The sequence below is a fragment of the Myodes glareolus genome, chromosome 22 (genome assembly GCF_982192425.1).
Source record: "Myodes glareolus chromosome 22, mMyoGla1.1, whole genome shotgun sequence".
NCBI lineage: Eukaryota > Metazoa > Chordata > Mammalia > Rodentia > Cricetidae > Myodes > Myodes glareolus.
The window spans coordinates 42,231,851-42,251,036 of record NC_142047.1 but is presented as its reverse complement, the minus strand read 5'-3'; the positions used below and the strand labels follow the sequence as shown (position 1 = coordinate 42,251,036).

General features: G+C 39.6%; 1 protein-coding gene across 1 annotated transcript in view; it reads right to left on the bottom strand.

The window, feature by feature from the left end:
- Positions 1-428: 428 nt before the first annotated feature.
- Cntnap4 (contactin associated protein family member 4) overlaps positions 429-19,186 on the bottom strand; it is a 298,020-nt gene continuing 279,262 nt past the window's right edge. Inside the window, exons 22-24 of the mRNA XM_048437330.3 lie at positions 8,374-8,592; positions 7,978-8,049; positions 429-1,456 (exon numbers count right to left, since the gene is read on the bottom strand). Coding sequence (XP_048293287.3) covers positions 1,263-1,456; positions 7,978-8,049; positions 8,374-8,592 — 485 coding nt within the window. The 3' untranslated portion in view covers positions 429-1,262. The remainder of the gene's footprint in view (positions 1,457-7,977; positions 8,050-8,373; positions 8,593-19,186) is intronic.

Sequence of the window (19,186 nt, the reverse complement as noted above, 5' to 3'; positions counted from 1 at the left end):
ATATATATGCCCTAATCACCATAGAGTAGCGAGTGCATGGTATTGATCTTAGTCATTTTTGAGACCTTAATCATGAGAAATGACTAGAACGACAGCTTGAACGTCGGTCTGATAAGAGAGGGAACATCCATTGTTACTTTATCTACCGGTTGCAAAATAGGAGCCATGTCACAACTCAGATTACAGAGTACATATGTTGGGGGTTAGTGCACAGCAAAATTCATACCAGCGGCATAACTGTATTGGAATGAGGAGTGGGGCTCTACACTTGATGTTATCCCCTTCTCTAACATAGAAGAGGACACTTCACGAAAAATCCTCATGGGAAATCAAAGAAAACTTGGTAATAACCTCTAGAGAAACATAAACCTGTTTCAAGGTTTGGGGAGAATCGTCTCTGAAATATAATTGAGGTAATAGAGTTGCAATTAAAATATTAGCTTTTGCTGTGCTAGGACAGGTTTAATGGAAAACGTTGTACAGTCTTTGGGAAATTACAGTTCCTCAGGGTCTTAACCAGTCATCACCACACAATGATGAGAAACTGTCTGCAGAGAGGCATGACATCACATACTGACAACCACCATACTTTCTGAGTCTTTTTATATAGGAATTGCATGTTCAGAGTTAAAAGTTTGACACTCAAAACGAAATGCATTAAAAAGTACCCGAAAGGGTCAAATAGAAAAAGAGCAATACAAACAAGCCAAAGACAAAACATTTTCTCAGACTATTGATGTATTGAATGTAATACAGAGAAAGGCAAGGGGCTTTATGTATAGACTTTTGGCTATTGAAGATGCGAACACCAGCCAAACAGAATCTCAGAAGCATTTCCAGGCTCATGAACAACACCATGGGAAGACAAAAGCAAACAGGACGTGTGGTCTCAAGTAAAGCAAGGCCGTTAGAGTCCAATTTTGATTCTTACCTCTAACAAAACTTAGGTTTTACAGAATGAAGAGAAGGGCTACAGTTTCCACACTGAAAAACCGTAGTTGTGACGCGAGTTAAACTTGGCTTTGATCGTGTGCAGAAGTCGGCAAGGGACACCAGCAGCTAGCTCCTTTCTTCAGTAGAATGATGGCTAGAAGCACATAACTGGAGAAGGCTGCCTGGAGCCATCCCGAGCCTGGACATGGCGAGATGGCTGTGCTGCAGATCCATCGCCTGGATGGTCAGGGCTAGAGCAGTTCTTGTCCCCCAAGAGCCCCTGGCTATTAAAATGAACTCATCCTTGCAAGTCACAGGATTGCTGCCCATCAGAAGAAGTACTCTTTCTGATTTTCACCGACCGCATTTTGGATATGAAGCTCGCTTTTCAAAACAGCCTCAGCACTGTCTATGTTCTCTGACCTTTTTGCTTCATTTCTTTTGTATAACCTTTTCTGTTGATAAATGCGAACAGCTATGGCAGAGACGCAAAGGAAGATAAAGATCACAACAGCTATCAGACCTAGAGAGAGAAGAGAAAAGAAATACCCAGTAAGAATAGGCATTGTGTCAAGTTCATTGCTTAATTAGTCCTGGGAATATTATTTTCCATTGAAGTCAATCCTTTACATGATATAAATTAGAAACAAAAAGCCTCTCAGGTTTCTGATTAAAGCAGTATTATAAAACAGTTTATTTAGGGATTCTGTCAACTTTGTGGGGTTTCTTCCATTTATCCTGAATATGCATTGTATTGGATATGCTTCATGTGTTCCTATTTATCTAAGGAAGCATTACACACATTTCTATGACCAAGTGTTGCTTCATAATTATACATGAAGAAATTTTAATTATTTTTGATATTATAGGAACGTATCATGCAGTACAGAGATTGTGTTTTGTGATTAAGTATGTAACAATGTCAACGAAATTGATTTTTCACTCAACTGTTCTAGAATAGAAGTATGTTATATACATGAGTAGTGTTAATAATAAAATATAGATGTAGGTATGTAAACATGTAAAAACCTGCAGGAGGCATATTGGACTTTGAAAATTTGATTCTGTGTAAATATTTGAAGGGCTACAATTCCTAGTTGTGTCTACAATTATTAACTGTAGAGTGACATTAGCTCCTCAAAGAGGAGTGTAAAGCTTGAATGGTCCTCTGGACACACTGGAATGGGGACACACAGAGGGAAATTTCATATTCCATCATAGGTCTTAGGTGCTTTTTCAGGGTGTTAAAATTGTCACTAATAGTATATGATGAAAGTAGGGAAAATGTGAGTGGTTAGCCCAGATGAAGACCTTCACACCATTGGCTTTTGCTAGTCATTGGCTTGCGGAGTAGAAGACATTGTACTGACAGGCAAAAGTCAATCTCATTTAAGGATGTCTTTCTTGAGACAGTTAAAATAATTCATTTCATTAAGTCTTGACCCCTGACTACGAGTCTTTCTAAGGGGTTGTGTATTGAAACAGGAGCTATACAGAAAGCATGTCTGGTGCACACTAAAGGGTGATGCCTGACTCAGAAATGCACTCTGCAAACATTTGAGTCATGAGTCAGACTGGTCTTTTTCTAAATACTTCAGTCACACTAATAAAAAAATTATAGTTGCTCAGATATCTGTGTTTGGTAGTTCTGTCTCAATGGAATAAAATAAATATATTACTCAAGGAAAGCGTCTAATGATCTTTCCTGCTCATGATAAAATTAAAAGAGTCAAATAAAAATATACTTTGGAAAATTAGTATTTGTCACTGTGATTTTATGATCTTTTTAAAAATTGTCATGATGACACTAATAGATGAATGCAGATTCTTTTAAAAATAGATACTATTAAAATAACAGTGTGGATCAAAACTGAGACTCCACATTATTTTGTCAATATGTTTTTCCTTGAGACAGAATCTTGTGTAACCTTTGAACTTGCTAAGTTGCCAAGGATGAGCTTGGACTTCTGGTAATCCTGTACCCATCCCTAAGTACAGGACTAGCAGCCTTCAGAACCACACCCAGTTTACACTGTTCCAGGGATGGAACCCAGAGTTTGATGCAGACCACATGAACACTCTACCACCTGAACTACATCCCACGCCCTCAGACTCCATTCCAATATTAATGAGTGTAAGTGTATATAGTGAAATTAAATCAAAACTTGAATGTACTTGGATATTTCAGTGAGATTAACTCAGCAGAGTCTTCGGGGAGAGCAATAATGTTGCTGACGATAAGCCAATTTTTGCCTAGGTCAGGCTAACCCAAGAAAGATAATAATGAATCTAATATGCATTTGGCAATTTTACTAATGGCTATGGCTACTTAACCACATTAATAACCAATTTTAATCAGGGTAGTCATGTGTTGTTATATATTTTGTCTCTCATCCCTGTAAAAACAATTAATTTAGTTGTTATAGTTAGTTCAATCATCTTATAAAGTTTCTAGCTCAGAGAAAGGGATTCTGAATAATTACAATGTGAAAAAAATGATAAATGTTAAAGAGTACTGCTGTAGTTACAAAAATGAATGTCACCATCATATTGATATAGAAGGGACATCCAGATGATCTGAATTAGGGATGGTCCCTGGCATTTTTTTCTCTCTGAGTATGTGATTTATCTCTTTCAACTTGAGGCAAGTTTCATGCCATTACTTTTAATATCCAAGGGAAAGATCTTGAACTTAACCTATTACTTTTGGCCCAACAAGCAATTTAATATATTCATAATCAATAAAATAAACTACTAGGTTTTGTGCTGTTGTAAAGCAACATGAGAGTGAGTTCTCAGGGGGAATGTATACAGGTTTCTGTATGTCTGAAATGGTGTACCTTTAGCCTCACAGTGTGGTTAGAAACACTCCATATCTCCCTCATCATTTGGAAACATCTCAATGAGTCTGTCCTCCTCTCTTGTTTAAACCCAAAATGGATGGTTACCTACAGCTGAGAGCGCAAGAGGATTATTTCCACTGGGAACTGTTTGGATGCTTCAGCTGCGCTTACTTATTAAGTATGATTGATGTCTAGCCCAACAGTGGAATAAAATCCTCTTGGTACTACCAGACAGAGCCCCACAGTGGAGGACCCTGAGCTGTGGACGAGCAGACAAATTGCACATGGCTAGCAGGAAACCTTTGGAGCTTACATGATGTGGGTTTTCTCTCTGTATGCTGTGAACATCATTTGTTAATAAAGGAACTGCTTTGGGCCTATAGCAGAGCTATAGGGGAATAGAGCTAGGCAGGGAAAAGAAGGGCAAAGTCAGAGAGAAGCCATGTAGCCCCGCCGGAGCCAGAAGAAACTTTAGTGGGTAAGCCACAGCCATGTGGCAATATTAAGATTAATAGAAATGGGTTAAATTAAGATGTAAGAGTTAACCAATAAGAAGATAGAGCTAATGAGAAAAACAGTGATTTAATTAATAAGTTTCTGTGTGATTATTTTGGTTCTGGGTGGCTGGGACAAACAAGTGGCTCCTTGCAACACTTAGGTGGACATTCCCAGCTGCTCTGCTACTACCGAAGCTCAGGCCCCACAAAGAACAAACCAGATGACACACTGGTTTCATGAACCCTGGTGATGGTTGAGGGGCCAACCTGCCTTGTGTTGTCTCTCTCTTTCTCTCTCTCTCTCTCTCTCTCTCTCTCTCTCTCTCTCTCTCTCTCTCTCTCTCTCTGCCCTGTTTGTAAGCTAGGCAAGAAGAGCACTAACTGTGTCATTTTGCCTATGCAAGAATCCTACTTTAAAATGTTGAGCATGTTACAGGTATCATAAGTTTAAGTAGGGCTATACTGCAGCATGTGTTTCCATTAGACTATTCCAATAACTACCTGAACTCTAGATTAAGCTATTCACTCCAAAAAAAAAGGAAGGGTTGCTTTGTTTGTTAGGGAATTAAACAAGAATTCCGTTACATGTACTTTTAACTTATAGATATTTAATTTAAGGGAAGAAGACTAGGAATAACAATGAGAGAAACTTTGATTATTATTATTCACCATCTAAAATAGGGTTCAGCTACTAGAGAAACTTAATGTATAGATGAGAGACAGCCCAAGGCATCAAACTGTTCACACACAGATATTTACACACACCTACACACACACACACACATACATACATACATACATACATACATAATTAATAAAAGTCAAAATTAAAAGTAAAATCTTTTAAAAGGCAGGGGGCTAGAGAGATACCTGGTAGTTAAGAGCATGTACTGCTCTTGCAGAAGACTTGAGTTCAGCTCTCATATTTGCTTATAACCCAGCTTCAGGGGATCCCTCTTCTGGCCTTTATGGGCACTGTCTTAGGTTTCTATCATTGAGATAAAGCACCAAAACAACATTGGGAGAAACATTTATTTCAGTCCAGCAAGGTCATATTCCTTCACTGAGGGAAGTCAGGGCAGGCATTCAAGGCAGGAAACTGGAGCCAGGAACTAGTGCAGAGGCCACTAGGAATGCGGTTTACCAGCTTGCTCCCCCTGGCTTGCTCAGTCTGCTTTCTTATGTAACTCAGGACCATCTGCCAAGGGGTGGTGCTGTGCCTTGTGGGCTAAACTTATCCAAATCCATCACCTGTAAAAATAATGAACTACGGACTTGCCTGTAGACCGACCGATCTTATGAAGGCATTTCTCAATTAAGAGTTCCTCTTCCCAAATATGCCTAGGTTTGTGTGAAACTGACAAAATCCTACCAGTACTGGTATCTGCACTCATGTGCACATTCACACACACACACACACACACACACACACACACACACACAGAGTTAAAAGTAAAATTTAATTATTTAAAACACAATGGTAAATGTATCCAGCATGAAGTCTACGTGAAAGTTTCTCAAGAATATGAGTAATCACTTTCTCTGGATGTAAGGCTGAATGGTTTTTTTATTTTATGCATCCATATGATATTCGGAGTGCAGAGCAATGCTGAGGCACTTAACATTTTGGTCGTCTGATTAACAGCATCTGAAGAGCATTAATCACGAAAAGCTCTATTTCTGAATTTGGTTTTGAATAACATATACCTCTAAGAAGATGTTGTCACATTAAAGATATTTTTAAAGTTTTGTATGTATTCTGCAATTTGAAATTACTAAGAACCACTTTCAATCTATTAACTTAGGATTTGATAAGAAGGAAAAGCACAATATTCTTTTATGGGCATGTCTAAATGATGAAATATCCATTTTAATAAGCATTAAGGAAACACAAAATGCATATTTCTAATGTTAATCTAGAGGGTTTCTCTTTCCTGCTGTGATATGAGCCCTTGCAGAAGCAGTATGTCTAAGGAAACAAAGTGTGCAGAAGTCCCTAGGGCTTGCAGATGACCATCTTTAAGCTAAATATTGTCCACTTTTACATAGCACAACTGATCTTGGAGTGTGATGCTTTAGCGAGATTATCCTATCTACACAGAGAATTTCCAAGGAAGTTAGAAATTTGGGAAGATTCTCTGAGATCATCCCAGTAAATCTTTTTAGACCATCCTTCTTCAAGTTCAGTGCCTGGAAAGGTGTGTACAAGTGCAAGTCTGTCAACATTCCATAATGGACAGGAGAAATTCAAGATGGCCCTGCCCCTTCCTAAAAGTTATTGCCAGTTAAAGGACACTGGGAGGAGGGGAACTGTTTTATTCAGCAGTGTAGTTGATGGTGAGCTGCCCATATCCCAGTAGTAGATTACCTCCCATCTATGTTCATGCAAGTAAACTAATAAACTCAATGGATGTGGGTCACACAAAACCTAAGTCATGAAAATAGGACTAGGACTTACTAGGAAGTACTGGGTTCAGTGGGAATGGGAGGGATAAGAGAGGGTAATAGAGAATGAACAGGATCAAAATACATTGTATACATGTATGAAATGCAATGGATAAAAATTTTAAAATCAGTAAAGAGTCATTGTATGGCAATTAAGATACATGAACCCTCATGGCTCTGCCGCAGCAGGGTTCTGGGTCCATGTACATGGACCATGTTAGCACCAAAGGTCATGCAGAAGCCCCTGGTCTGGGGCCATGTTGATGTCCAAGGGCTGTGCAGAGTTGGTACCTGCATTTAGGAGGGAAAGGGGCCCTGCACCTTGCCTGGGCAGCACAGTAGAGCGGGCCCTGGTGGCATGGGCATAGGAGTATTGGCTCTGAGAACATGGGCATAGGAGAGCTGGCCCCACCCCTTGCTGGCTACAGCATTCAGGCGAACTGGTCCCATCCCTTGCCACGGCAGTGCTGGAGAGCTGGCCCTGGTGGTGTGGCTGCCGAAGAGCTGGCCTTGACGAGTTGGAGAGTGGGTTCCACCCCTTGGCAGTTGCTGCAAGCGGCAGAGCTGGCCCCACTCCTTGAGCAAAGGAAGACATGCAGGCACAGAAGAATAGGTGGGCTGAGCAACTCAACTACCACCTAGGCCCAGATCCCAGACTTTGAGTAGACTCACCCCAACATCTACCCCATCTGAGAAATGCGGAGCATGTGAGAAGAAAGCTCTGACAAACCAAAGCTGCAGGATCTCCACGATGCAGGGCAGCGACAGAATATCTAAGAGGAGTCGCGGTGTGGATCTAGTACGGACAGTGTAGAGCAGAAGCCAGAGGCCTCAAACCAGACCAAGGACTCATTGCAATGAACATTAGCAAGACAAACTGTTTGGGCAAAAGGGTATACTGGGTGACATCCTACAAGCTTCCCTAGCGAGATTTGTTTTTTCATTTTTATTCTTAATTTTTTTCATTTTTACTTTTTTGCTTTTTTCTTGGGCAAGATGAGAGGGATTGAGGTGCATGATGTAAAATTCACAAAGAATCAATACAAAGTTAAAAAAAAAGATAAGTGAACTCCTCCCCAAATACTTGGAAATGACATGAAAACCTCAGGCTTCTTGGCCACATATGCTACCACTTAACTACCTTTCCTAGTCAAAATATGTAGATTCTTCATAGACAGTTTTCTAAGGCTTATATTCAGAATTGTTAGTCATAATAATAAGATTCCACCAAAAAAAAATCACTCATGCATCCCAGTTACCTCCAATTACTGCAGAGTCACTTTTGATTGCATGTGTCAGGGGTTCTCTGTCATCCATTGTTCCAGAATGATCTACAGTTGAAGCACACACACAAAGAAAAAGATAGGGTGATACACCTAAGCAGCAGGAGAAAACTCTGAAAAATTCCTCAGTTTTAAGCCGGAAGAAAACGACAGAGCTGCACATGAGAACCCTGTGATTTTCAATCTTAGCATTGTCAACCGTAAATGCATAAAAAATTGAGACCCCAGAAAAGAGTCAATGAAGAAGAATGTGAAGATTAAACAGAAGCAATTTCCAGAAATCACCTTGAGAAAAACAACAAAATTAGGAAATTGTCCAAATCCTGTGAACGAGTCCATTTGTGACAGAGGAGGAAAAGAGTCTTAATTTACCTGCAAATGAATGTGTTCTTTCTCGAGAGGTGGCATCGGTGCCAGCAGGGGCCACACAGCTGGACTCCGTCACATGCCCCGTCACAGTGACAGGGGCTGGGTGACTTGGGTGCAGAGCAGCCTTCAGAGGTGCGACGTGGCTGAACTGCACAGCAGAGAGGCAGCCTGTGAAGCCATGGGCTGCAGCCAGTGCTGTCTCCTGGTCAATATCACCATATTCTACAAAGAAACACAAGGTGATCAAGGGTGGTGAACAGGCAGGACATGGTGAAGCAGGGGTGAAGTACCCTGCACCTGTGAATACAACAGCAAGACAAGTCCAAGTGTAAACTCTTTCTCTGTCTTTCCTGAAAGAATTGGGTCGGTTAAGGCTTCCTGTAAATAGTGTTGAGACTTCAGAATTAATGAAGAAAGTCTGTAAGCATGGCTCATTAAGGACACTGCACTCTCTGCAGATGATTAAAAAAGCTTTAACAATGGATGAGGCCATGAACTAATGAGGGGTCGTAAGAGTTCACATTTTTTTTTTTTATTCCTTCGAGACAGGGTCTCATGTATTCTGGGCTGGTTTCAACCTTCATATGTTATCAAGGATGACCTTGAATGTCTGATTCTCCTGACTCTACTACCCAAGTGTGGAATGTACCACCAGGCCTGGTTTTGTGCATTGATGAGGATCAAACCTAGGACTTTGTGCATGCTAGGCAACTCCCCTTCCGACAGCTGCATCTTAGCCATTAACATTCTAGAACAGATCAAAGTGTATTTATTGTGTGCAATCAATACCAAGAGATGTGTCCTAGGTTTAGAGATTAGCTCTGCTCAGCTTTAAGATTCAAGCCAAGAAAATAACTGAAGCTAGAAGAAAAGTGGCCCAAACTATCAAGGTCCTCCTGTTGTTGAAAGCTTTCTGATGACCCATGACTCCATCCAAATATTCCAGGAAACTAGGATCAGCAGGTTGTAGATGTCAAAACTCCAAAAGTATTGGGGTGTCTCCTTGCGGCCAGCACTAGGAACTTCAACTTGCTTTCTGTCTCAATGGTAGTTTGACAGAGACCTCAAACCCCTGATACTCCATCCCCAATTCCCCAAATATGCTGATCACAGACACATGTCACACCCAGCTTTTACTGTAGCATTTTAAAATACACAGACCATGATGCATTCATTCATCCAACAGGGTTGTAAATCACATCATTACCTTCTCTTACGTTGCATGTGTGTGCACAAAGATGTGCATTTTCCTTTCAAAAATATAGTGGGCCTTAGGTATTTGTCAGGTGAGTGTGTGTGCGCGGCACACCACTTTATTATTTACATTTTCCAGTAATCACTGAAATATCTTCTTGTCGCCACACAGATGTGACACTTAGACCCAGACTAATGAGTTGTCTGAGGTTACAGGACTATTGACATTACATTTTGTTCCCCAGGCCAGTTGTACCCCCAAATCACAAGCTCCTTTTAGTCATGAATCACTTTCTAGTTCAGTCTTCCCTTCACTGTGCTCCAATCTCCAGCAATGGCTTTTGTTGTTGTTGTTTCAAGGGATATCTGGGCTTGAACATTATTTTTTTAAGTAACTGCAGGCATCTCAATTCTGAGCCTGTCATTTCTTGTAATAACTAGGTTTCTGAAGAACATTTTCTTTTGGCTCCATTTTCATTCACATTTTATATCTAATGATAAAAAATAACATTGATGAAAGGTTTCCTATTATGAGTCTCATTCTCTATAAAAAGAACCCTGGAGATTAGGAACACAGCATCACTTTTTGGTTATGGCCTTTAATCATTTCCAGAAGAGTTCATCATCTCGTTCTTAATTAGCCATACTTAAAATCCTCTGTTCATTAACCTGGGAGACCTTAAAGTAGCAGTAAAAAGGCTCAACAGATCTAACTCTCTGAATAAGAACAGAAGCAAAAGGAATCCAGCTGCTATATATGCATTGCTAGTGCAGTAATAGACTCAGAGGATAGGTATCTGGGCCCAAATATTCTGCCGCAGGAGGCTGTGACCTCATTCCATTGCTGTCCTTTCTAGATAAGGATAGCCCTGAGGATTTATCACTCTGTGGCTTGCACAGAAGATCATAAGCTCCAAAAAGACATCATTGACTCTTGGGATGGTTTGTCAAGTTGACATAACTTAAGAATCACCTGTGAAGAGAGTCTCACGTGGGGAGTCTCTAGATCAAGTTAATCTAGGCACACGTCCTTGGGGGGTTGTCTTAATTAAGGAGACTGAGTGTGAGAAGACCTAGCCTATTGTGGGAAGCACCATTCTCTAGGCATCATGGGTAGTAATCTGTTTAAGAGTGGAGAGATTGTGATGCTCACTGGCAGGAAAGCAGGTGAGCATACATGTACTTATTGTATCTCTGCTCTTGACTGCAGATGTGATGTACCTAGCTAATTCAAGATCCCACCTTGCATCCTCCATGACTGGAATTGAAAGCTGGAAGGAACTCCTCAGTGCATGGTGTAGCGTTAACTCACCCACACAGAAACAAAAGCACGTCAGTCGATCATCGTCACACGGACAAATGTACTAGCTCACCATACCCATGGGCTCCCCATCCACACACCAAAGCACCCACAGACCCAAAATATCTTTTAAAAATGTTATTCAATACAGAGTGTTCAGCCCTGAAAGCATACATACAACTAACATTCCACAGACTAACCAGTCTATATTTATATACATGTATGCATACTATAGCCATTAGTTAAAAAAAAAAGAGGTCATGAATTTGAAAGACAGCTAGGAGGGGGTACCTGGGAGGATTTGGAGGGAGATAAGAGAGGGGCGAAATATAATTATAATCTCAAAAATTAAAGGAAATAAAAAAATCAGTTTAAATATTCACTATTGAGGAATGCCAACTTTCACAAAAGTTCTAAAGGATAGCATAGCTACATTTCGAATTATATATATTTTTTTGTAAAAGTCACTCTTCCACTGGGAAAAAAATGCCTATGTTGAACATGGCACACGTTTCCCTTGGCCTTGTTCCCTAAACAACAGAGTTTAATGACTGATTGTGCAGTTTTCCCATTGTGTTCGGCATTAGGAGTAACCTAGGCATGACTGTAAATTTGTGGGAGATATACATAGACTACATATTAATATCCTCACATTTTACAAATTACAAGAGACCTACTGATATACACAGGATGCCTAGAACAAATTGCCCATTTTTAGAGGGACATTTATAAGTTCAGACCTACAGATCTTAATAGAAAAGGGCAAGACTTATTTTAGGAACATTTTATAAGTTGGTTATTTATAAAAATGGCATGTAGGTTAATAGCAATACTTTTCATATTTTCTTCAATAGTCATGTGTTGAATAAAAGTTCTGTAGGCTGTAAAAATATTCTTAAGGTCTTGAGTCAAAATATATAATCAAGATTTATTTCCCTCGTGAAAAATATTCCAGGTGAGGTAAAGCCTGAAAACTTCAAGTTTGCAAAGAGAAAACTCTGTGTGTGTGTTTGCCTGTGAATATGTGAATGTGCGAGTAGGTACCCAAGGAGATCAGAAAGGCCATATTCCCTGAATACAGAGTTACAGATGGCTTTGAGCTGCCAGGTATGGATGCTGTGAACTGAACTCAGGTCCTCTGAAGGAGCAGCAGCTGCTCTAATCACTGAGCCTCTCCATTCCCTTTCAATAGGCACAGTTTTCACTCAGCTCAGGAATTTCCACAGGTGTCACATGACTATTGCGTGGACTGTGCCCTTTGGATTCCACCGGGATGTCGCTTATTCATTATGGGTCTCCCGTGCATCTTCTCCAAATCTACTTTACTTTCTCATCTTTCCCGTCAGTCATAACTTACTTCTGCGTGGGTCAGACACCTTTCATTCATTTCATCTTCCAGAAAATGAATTCAAGTGTCAATATGGATCAATCTTTCCAGTTTAATTTCCAGTTTCTTCTTCCAGCTCCTTATTTGGTTGTGCCCTCCTTTGCTAGAATCTACCTAAATTACTTGTGCTGAGTTTTATCTGGGTAGTCTGTCTATTGGATAGCTTAATTTATGTAGAGAATCTTGCTGCTCGTTTCGTTTCTCTATTTCCTTTGATGTTGGATCCTTTGTAATGATTAATTGTGATTGGCAGTTTCAGTGGATCGAGAGGAACCTAGCAGACTAGCTACCCGCAGCCTTAGGTGCTTCTGTGAGGGTGTTTCCTCAAGCATTAGCCAAAGGGAAAAGGGAAAAGATACCCCTGGATGTGTTCAGCATAGAGCGAGAAGTCTAACGCTTCCTTATGTTTTCCATCTGCTGGCTGGTGCTCAGTCACTTCCTGCCTCAGGTGATTGAAACTCAGAGAAGGCCACACAGGAATTGATGTGTCCCCCCCCTCCAGTCTGCAGTGTTTGCAGCATCAGAGTGGAAATGTCCCATTTATAAGGTCATTTTTATGCATTGAGAAACAAGGAGAATATGTGTATCCTTGTATTGGTGCTCTAGGAGCCTTGGTAAAGCCAACATTCCCCAGAGTTTATAAAATTCAAACTCTCTGTATGAAATCTCCACAAGATAGAATAAAGAGACTCAAGCCCTTAGACAAAGAAACCCAGGATTGCTTCCTCATTGGCATCCTCCAGACACAGCCTCCCTGTGCAACTAGACCAGCTTCCCCTTGCATCAGGACCACTTACGGATGGGTTACCATTAGAACTGGGAGTGGGAAGAAACCTCATGGGACTTACATTTCTCTTCTCAAAATTCAGTCTAGCTGTGAGACAACATGAATAGTGTAGACTGGAGTTTCTCACAAGCAAACCAGACCTTAGAAAGTCCTCAGCATCCTCTGTGTTCTAACAAGTGTGCTAACATTGTCAACGAGCAAAATATATTTCCTTCCCATTATCTGATTCCTACAATGCCGACCCAATATCAAGGACTAGAAAAGTGAAGGCCGAGGAGGGAATTGAGAGCAAACATCTCTAGCTCTTGTTTCTGGCTATAAAAATCCTCAAGTGACTCAAGATTTTTGGGCAGGCTTGCCTATTAAAAAAATAAGCCTCAATTGTATATGCCAACAAAGGGAATAACTTCTGCTTGTGTGAAGAAGAAATCATTTAACAAACAGCCTACAAGAAAAATTGAGTTCCCGGAAATTAGGATTTGATGGAGTGCCTTTTTATTACAGAGAAAGGAATGTTTCTAGGAAGATATGGCAGTCAGTGTAAGAACAATGACAAGGAGTGATTTATAAAATTTCTCATGGTTCTCATAACCTACCCCCCAAATTAAAAGTCTGAGAACTCAAACGAGAATAAATGCAAGCAGTTTATAACGTCTTCTGCAGGAAAAGGGGCCAACTTCGGAGAGGATTTCAATAACTTTCGTATGTAAGATACAGATAAGAAAGGATTGCCAGCAAATAGTGTCATGAATCACAGGAACAGCCAAGGCTAGAACAAGCAGATGCTTCTGCCTCTGCATGTATTTAGACCAAATAAAAACAGGTGTGAACGTAAAAGCAAACCGCAAAGCAGACACCAAGTGCTCTGTGGGCAAAGAAGTTAAATCTCAAAGGCACCTACAAATAAATCTATCCATCTCAGATGGAAACTCAATACCCTAATCCACACAAAAGTTACTTCTAGGTAGCTTTCTCAAGGACCCTCACTCTCTTTTGCTGTAGGAGAATCGGTCTCAATGTAAGTGTCATTAGACAGATTAACAAAATCAGCATCTTCAAGAGGTCTAATTCTAGTTAGAGAGATGAATCCGTGGTGAAGGGCGCTTGTTGCTTTAGCAGAGTTCAGTTTGCAGCAACCATTTTAGGGGATTCACAGCAACCTGGGTCTACATCTCCAGGGGATTTGATCCTCCTCTCTTGGCCTTTGTGTGCACATGCACTTGAACACATAAACCTACACACATATGCACATAATTAAAACCTAAGGGGCATATTTGTCTTAAAACAAAATCAATCTTTCTAAGAAAGTATAAATAAACCTCCTTGGCTTTGCAGGAGATTTTATGCATAATATATCTTTGAGATAAATTTTCAGTCTTCCTCAACTTTCACTGAGGATACTGAATAGACATTCTCAGACCACACCTTTGGTTTCTTTTACCCGAAATAAATGTCACTGCATAAATCCAAGTATATTGCTTGAATCTGCAGGCTCAGAAGAGATCCATGATCCTGCGGGTTGTCACCTGGAAGCATACTAAAGTGGCTGCTGATTTGACTGAAAGCAATTCTCAGCTTTTTCAAATCTCTTCTAACGCGAAAAGAAACCCATGAGGAGGAATCAGAATTCAACCACAAAATGTATTTTAGATAGAAAAGAAGAAGTCAACACAGCCTAACAAACACAAACCCAAGAACTGGGTGTGTTTTGTGCAACCTGGCTTTCAACTCTCATTCTGAAGCAACAAAAGATGACTGTTGTCAATGTTCTTATGTGAGCCTACACATTTGACATAAAAACAACAAAGAACAATTATTAACTTCATTCAATCTGAATAGTGATTTTTTTCTGGAGATCTTATAATGAGTTAAATTACATCATTATTCAAAACAAGGGCATATTTTCCCGTGAGAGGCTTTATGCAACTTTTAAGATTATATAATTATCTTAATTAGGAGGTTTTTAAAATGTGGTATAATTGTAACCCAATAAAAGCTTAAAGAATTATCAAAACAATTTATACCTACATGTTTCTACGATTAATTACATCTCAGAAAAAGTCTCTTATTATAAAGTCATCTCATAAATGTTTAGCCTAAGAAATTTACTGAGAAATAATTCGACTTTTACAAGATTTTCTTTAACTATGCATATATGTGTGTCTACACAGGGGTATGTGCAACTGAGTGTACTCATCATGGGGGCCAGGAGAGGGTGCTGTATCTCCAGATGTAGTGGCTGAACACCATACTTGGAAGAAAAGTCTGCACTCTTAACCACTGAGACATTTCTCCTTTCTCTTTGATGTTAGAACTTAAGAATTTAAGTTCTAACTTAAATTAAATTAAATTAATTAAATTAGGCAATGCGCTTAAGGAAACAGCTTGTGAGCATCTCACAAGAAATACGAGACTGAACGAAGTCCATATCTCTTCCTCCTCCAGGATTCAGTCTGAGAAATAACCTGAATGTTTTGACTTCCGTCAATGTTAACCTTTCGGGTACAATGCAGGAGGAAGTAATTTTTGGTAAAAATGATAAATTATGCTTTGGAGACATGGACCCATCTCTATTGCTCCATTAATATGTAATGTAAATGCCAGAGACATGCTCTAATCAGTATTAGAGGTTATTATCAGTGTGATCCCCTCCTACCCATGACTGTGCCCTCTCTACCTTAGCAGTTCTTATCCACGCTCGGCACTCTGGCCAGCACCTTCCTGCTCTTTCTCCTACCCCCACTTGCTCTTTAATAACTTCCCCATTGAATAACCTCCTAGCTTTGTTTGTTTATGCATTCCCAATATCGACACACTGAAGCATGTCCATAATTAAATAATGCCTCCTTCTTTTTGTTTTTAATTATAGAATTGTTTTTGTCTTAGTGTTTTTTTTTTTTTTGGTCAGGTTTCTAGATTCAGCATCTGATAGTGCATGAATTTTGGATCGATGATTTTTACTTCTGTGGCTGGCATTTTTTGAAGCGTAAGCAGAGTTCTGTTTTATGATGCTTGACAACCAAATGGTAGCCCTGAGTGAGACAGCTCTCACTCAGAGACGGGTGCTTGCCCGTCCCGCAGGAACCACTTACCCATGATTATACGCTTTGACAAAAGCCCCCATTTCCATCTTATCATTTGTTCTGTAATTACAATCAGGAAATATGCTTCTTCTGGCTCCATGAATATCCCTTGGGTATGGCGGCATGATGCTTCTGAGCTCTAGTCACATAACAGGGTTAGGGAAAACGGTGCTTGTAAGCGTCCAGCAATAGCCAGTTCTAAATAACGTGAAAGACCATCACCGTCTTTACAAGGACACATCCTTGAAGTCAGTCAGCCACATTTTAAGTATTTTTTTTAATCAAAAGGTTATGGAACTGACAAATTTTCAAAACTAATTTTTTCAAAAGTCTTTGTATCTTTTCTATTCCTACTTATATTTCCTTTTTCAATTTGATTTTAAAATAACTAGTTATTACGTTGAGAGTCACCATACAGCATATTAACCAAGTCAGTGTCCTTGGGTTATTTTAGTCACCTCTCTTCTCACTTCTGGCTGCTGAAGTTGAAGTAAGTTTTGCAAAAAGGGGTCCTGTGCATAGGATGCTTAATCTCCCATCGGTGTTGGATAGACTCACTTTTCTTTGCTGAACAAACTGTTTTCGTATCTGGCTGAAATCTGCCTGGAAGTGGTTTAGGTGTACTTCTTGGTTCTGTAGTCCCAGAAGACAGACAGATCTAAGACATCATCGCAAGTGGGCATAAGCTATACCTCAGAATAAGCTGAATAGGTATCCAATTCTCACGTCAATAAACATTTACATATAGTTATCCAGGCATATCTTCCAAATCTTAACCTTACAGAAATTGATGGCTATGGGCATGATCTATTGATATGGACTTACCTGAAGTGAGTTTCTTGGATAAAACCTTAATCTCCTTGCCATAGTTAGAAATCTACTGTTCCTGCTGGGGTTACTGAGTTCCTCTGTGCTTTCAGAGTAACAGGGAGTTAGAAATGGCTACCAGTATGACCTGATTCTATAGATTTCCTAGGTGTCTGTTGCTATAGTCTCCTTTTCAATTCTGATTTTGTTATTCTGGATATCCCCTCACTGCCTTTTAGTTAGTTTGGATAAGGGTTTGTCTATTTCGTTGTTTTTCTCCAAGAATAAAATACAACTCCGTGTTTTATTGATTCTTTGTATTGTTCTCTTTGTTTCTCTTTTATTGATTTCAGGCTTCATCAGTTTCCTGCCTTCTCCTTCTCTTGGGTGTGTTTGCTTCTGTTTTCAGGTATAGCTGTCACAGAGACTAAACGGCCAACCAGAGAGTTTGCGTGGGACTGACTTAGACCCTTTATCCATGTTACAGTTGTGGAGCTTGGTCTCCTTGTGGGGCTATTAACAGTGGGAGCAGTGGCTATCTCTGACTCTGTTACCTGCTTTGGAGACCCTCTGCTCTTACTGGGTTGCCTAGTCCAGCCTTAATAGGAGAGGAGGAGCCTAGTTTCACTGCAACATGATAGGCCTTGGCTGCCTGATAAATACATGGGAGACGACACTTTCTAAAAAGGGAGGAGGACTGGGTGGGGGAGGAGTGGGGAGGAGAGAAAGGAGGGAGGGGAAATTGTGATCAGGCTGGCAATTGATCAATTATTTTAAAAAGGAAAGAAATGGTTACCAGATCATTCCTGGCACAGTTTGATACGACTTTCTAAAGTTTTCCTACATTGTTCAGCATCTGCTAGTAATAGTTAACAATAACAGTAGTCCCAAATTGTATCCATTTCTCCCTAACTTTAAAAGAATATTACAGAAACTCAAAAATAACAGTCCTTTTTGTATTTCTGTTTTTACCTATCAAAGCAGTAAGTGTTTGTCGTTTAAGTTGTTGGTTGAAAATGTATACTGTCACTAAAAGACACAGGTCAATTTTATGTGCTGCTTCTTCCGAGAACTATGCAGAATTTATTTTTTAATAAGCATTTAATATATTTCAATATTGTAGGAAATGGGATCATCTTATGTAAAACACTTTTAGGGTACATTTTACTCAATGAAATACTCAAGAACATGCTGCCGCTACCCCCTGATGCCTCTCACAGACTGCTGACCAAGGGCTGGAAAGAACAAGCGTTCTGATTGGTCACGATTATGAGACCCCTCGGGAGTTCCCAAAAGATTTTGGTGCATCTTTCTTAGAATATACAGTAGTACAACAGACTTCTGTTTCCAGCCCAGTCTCTTCATCAGTAAGGATAGCTGTATGACTCAGCTTACTCCCTCTGTGCTGTCTCTCACAGTGTTCCCTTCATGAAATCTCCCAGTGTTTACTCTTTTCTTGCCAATTGTTTCTCAAAAGGCCTGCACTAACACGACACATAACTTCAAAAGTGAGCAACACTCTGGAAAATGAATATCTTCATTATTCAACCACTTTGTCAATCTATTTTGTGATAACATAATATATTACACTAGAATATACTAATATGCTCTGCAACATTTTATAATGAATTCACGTGCCTCACAAAGTTTGTCTAGAAGTTATTAATTGCCTTTGAATTACAAATGATTAGTTCTCCATCTAGATCCATACCTTAGGTACATGTTAAATAAATTATCACTTAGACTTCTGGGAGAATGAATTGATTTATATTATGAAGTTCATTGCTCAGTTTGGATTTTAATCATAAGTTTTCAACATGAATGATACACATTTGAATAATGTGAAATTTTAATAAAAACATTAGCATCGTTAATTTCACGTGAATCTCCTACATTCTTCTGAAAAAAAGAAACAAATGCCATTTTGTAATTTTGTTAAGAATTTTGTTAAGACAATCCTCCTCACAGGATGCCTCTCAACATCTTAATTATTTCAAATATAGTTAACATGCTTCTACTTTCAATAGTATTACATCAGAAAGCCTGGCATTAAATCTGAAGATAAAATATGATGTCAATATAGTCCATTACTTAGACTTGTGGGCACATAAATCACTCATCTTACACATATGCCTCCTTCATAACCTGATAACACAAGAGCTCTTGAGATTGGGAGCTGTTTTATTCCTTTGACTATTTTCTATTACTTCATACTATTTTTGTGATATATCAAGCACAGAAAATCATCTTGTCTTCTT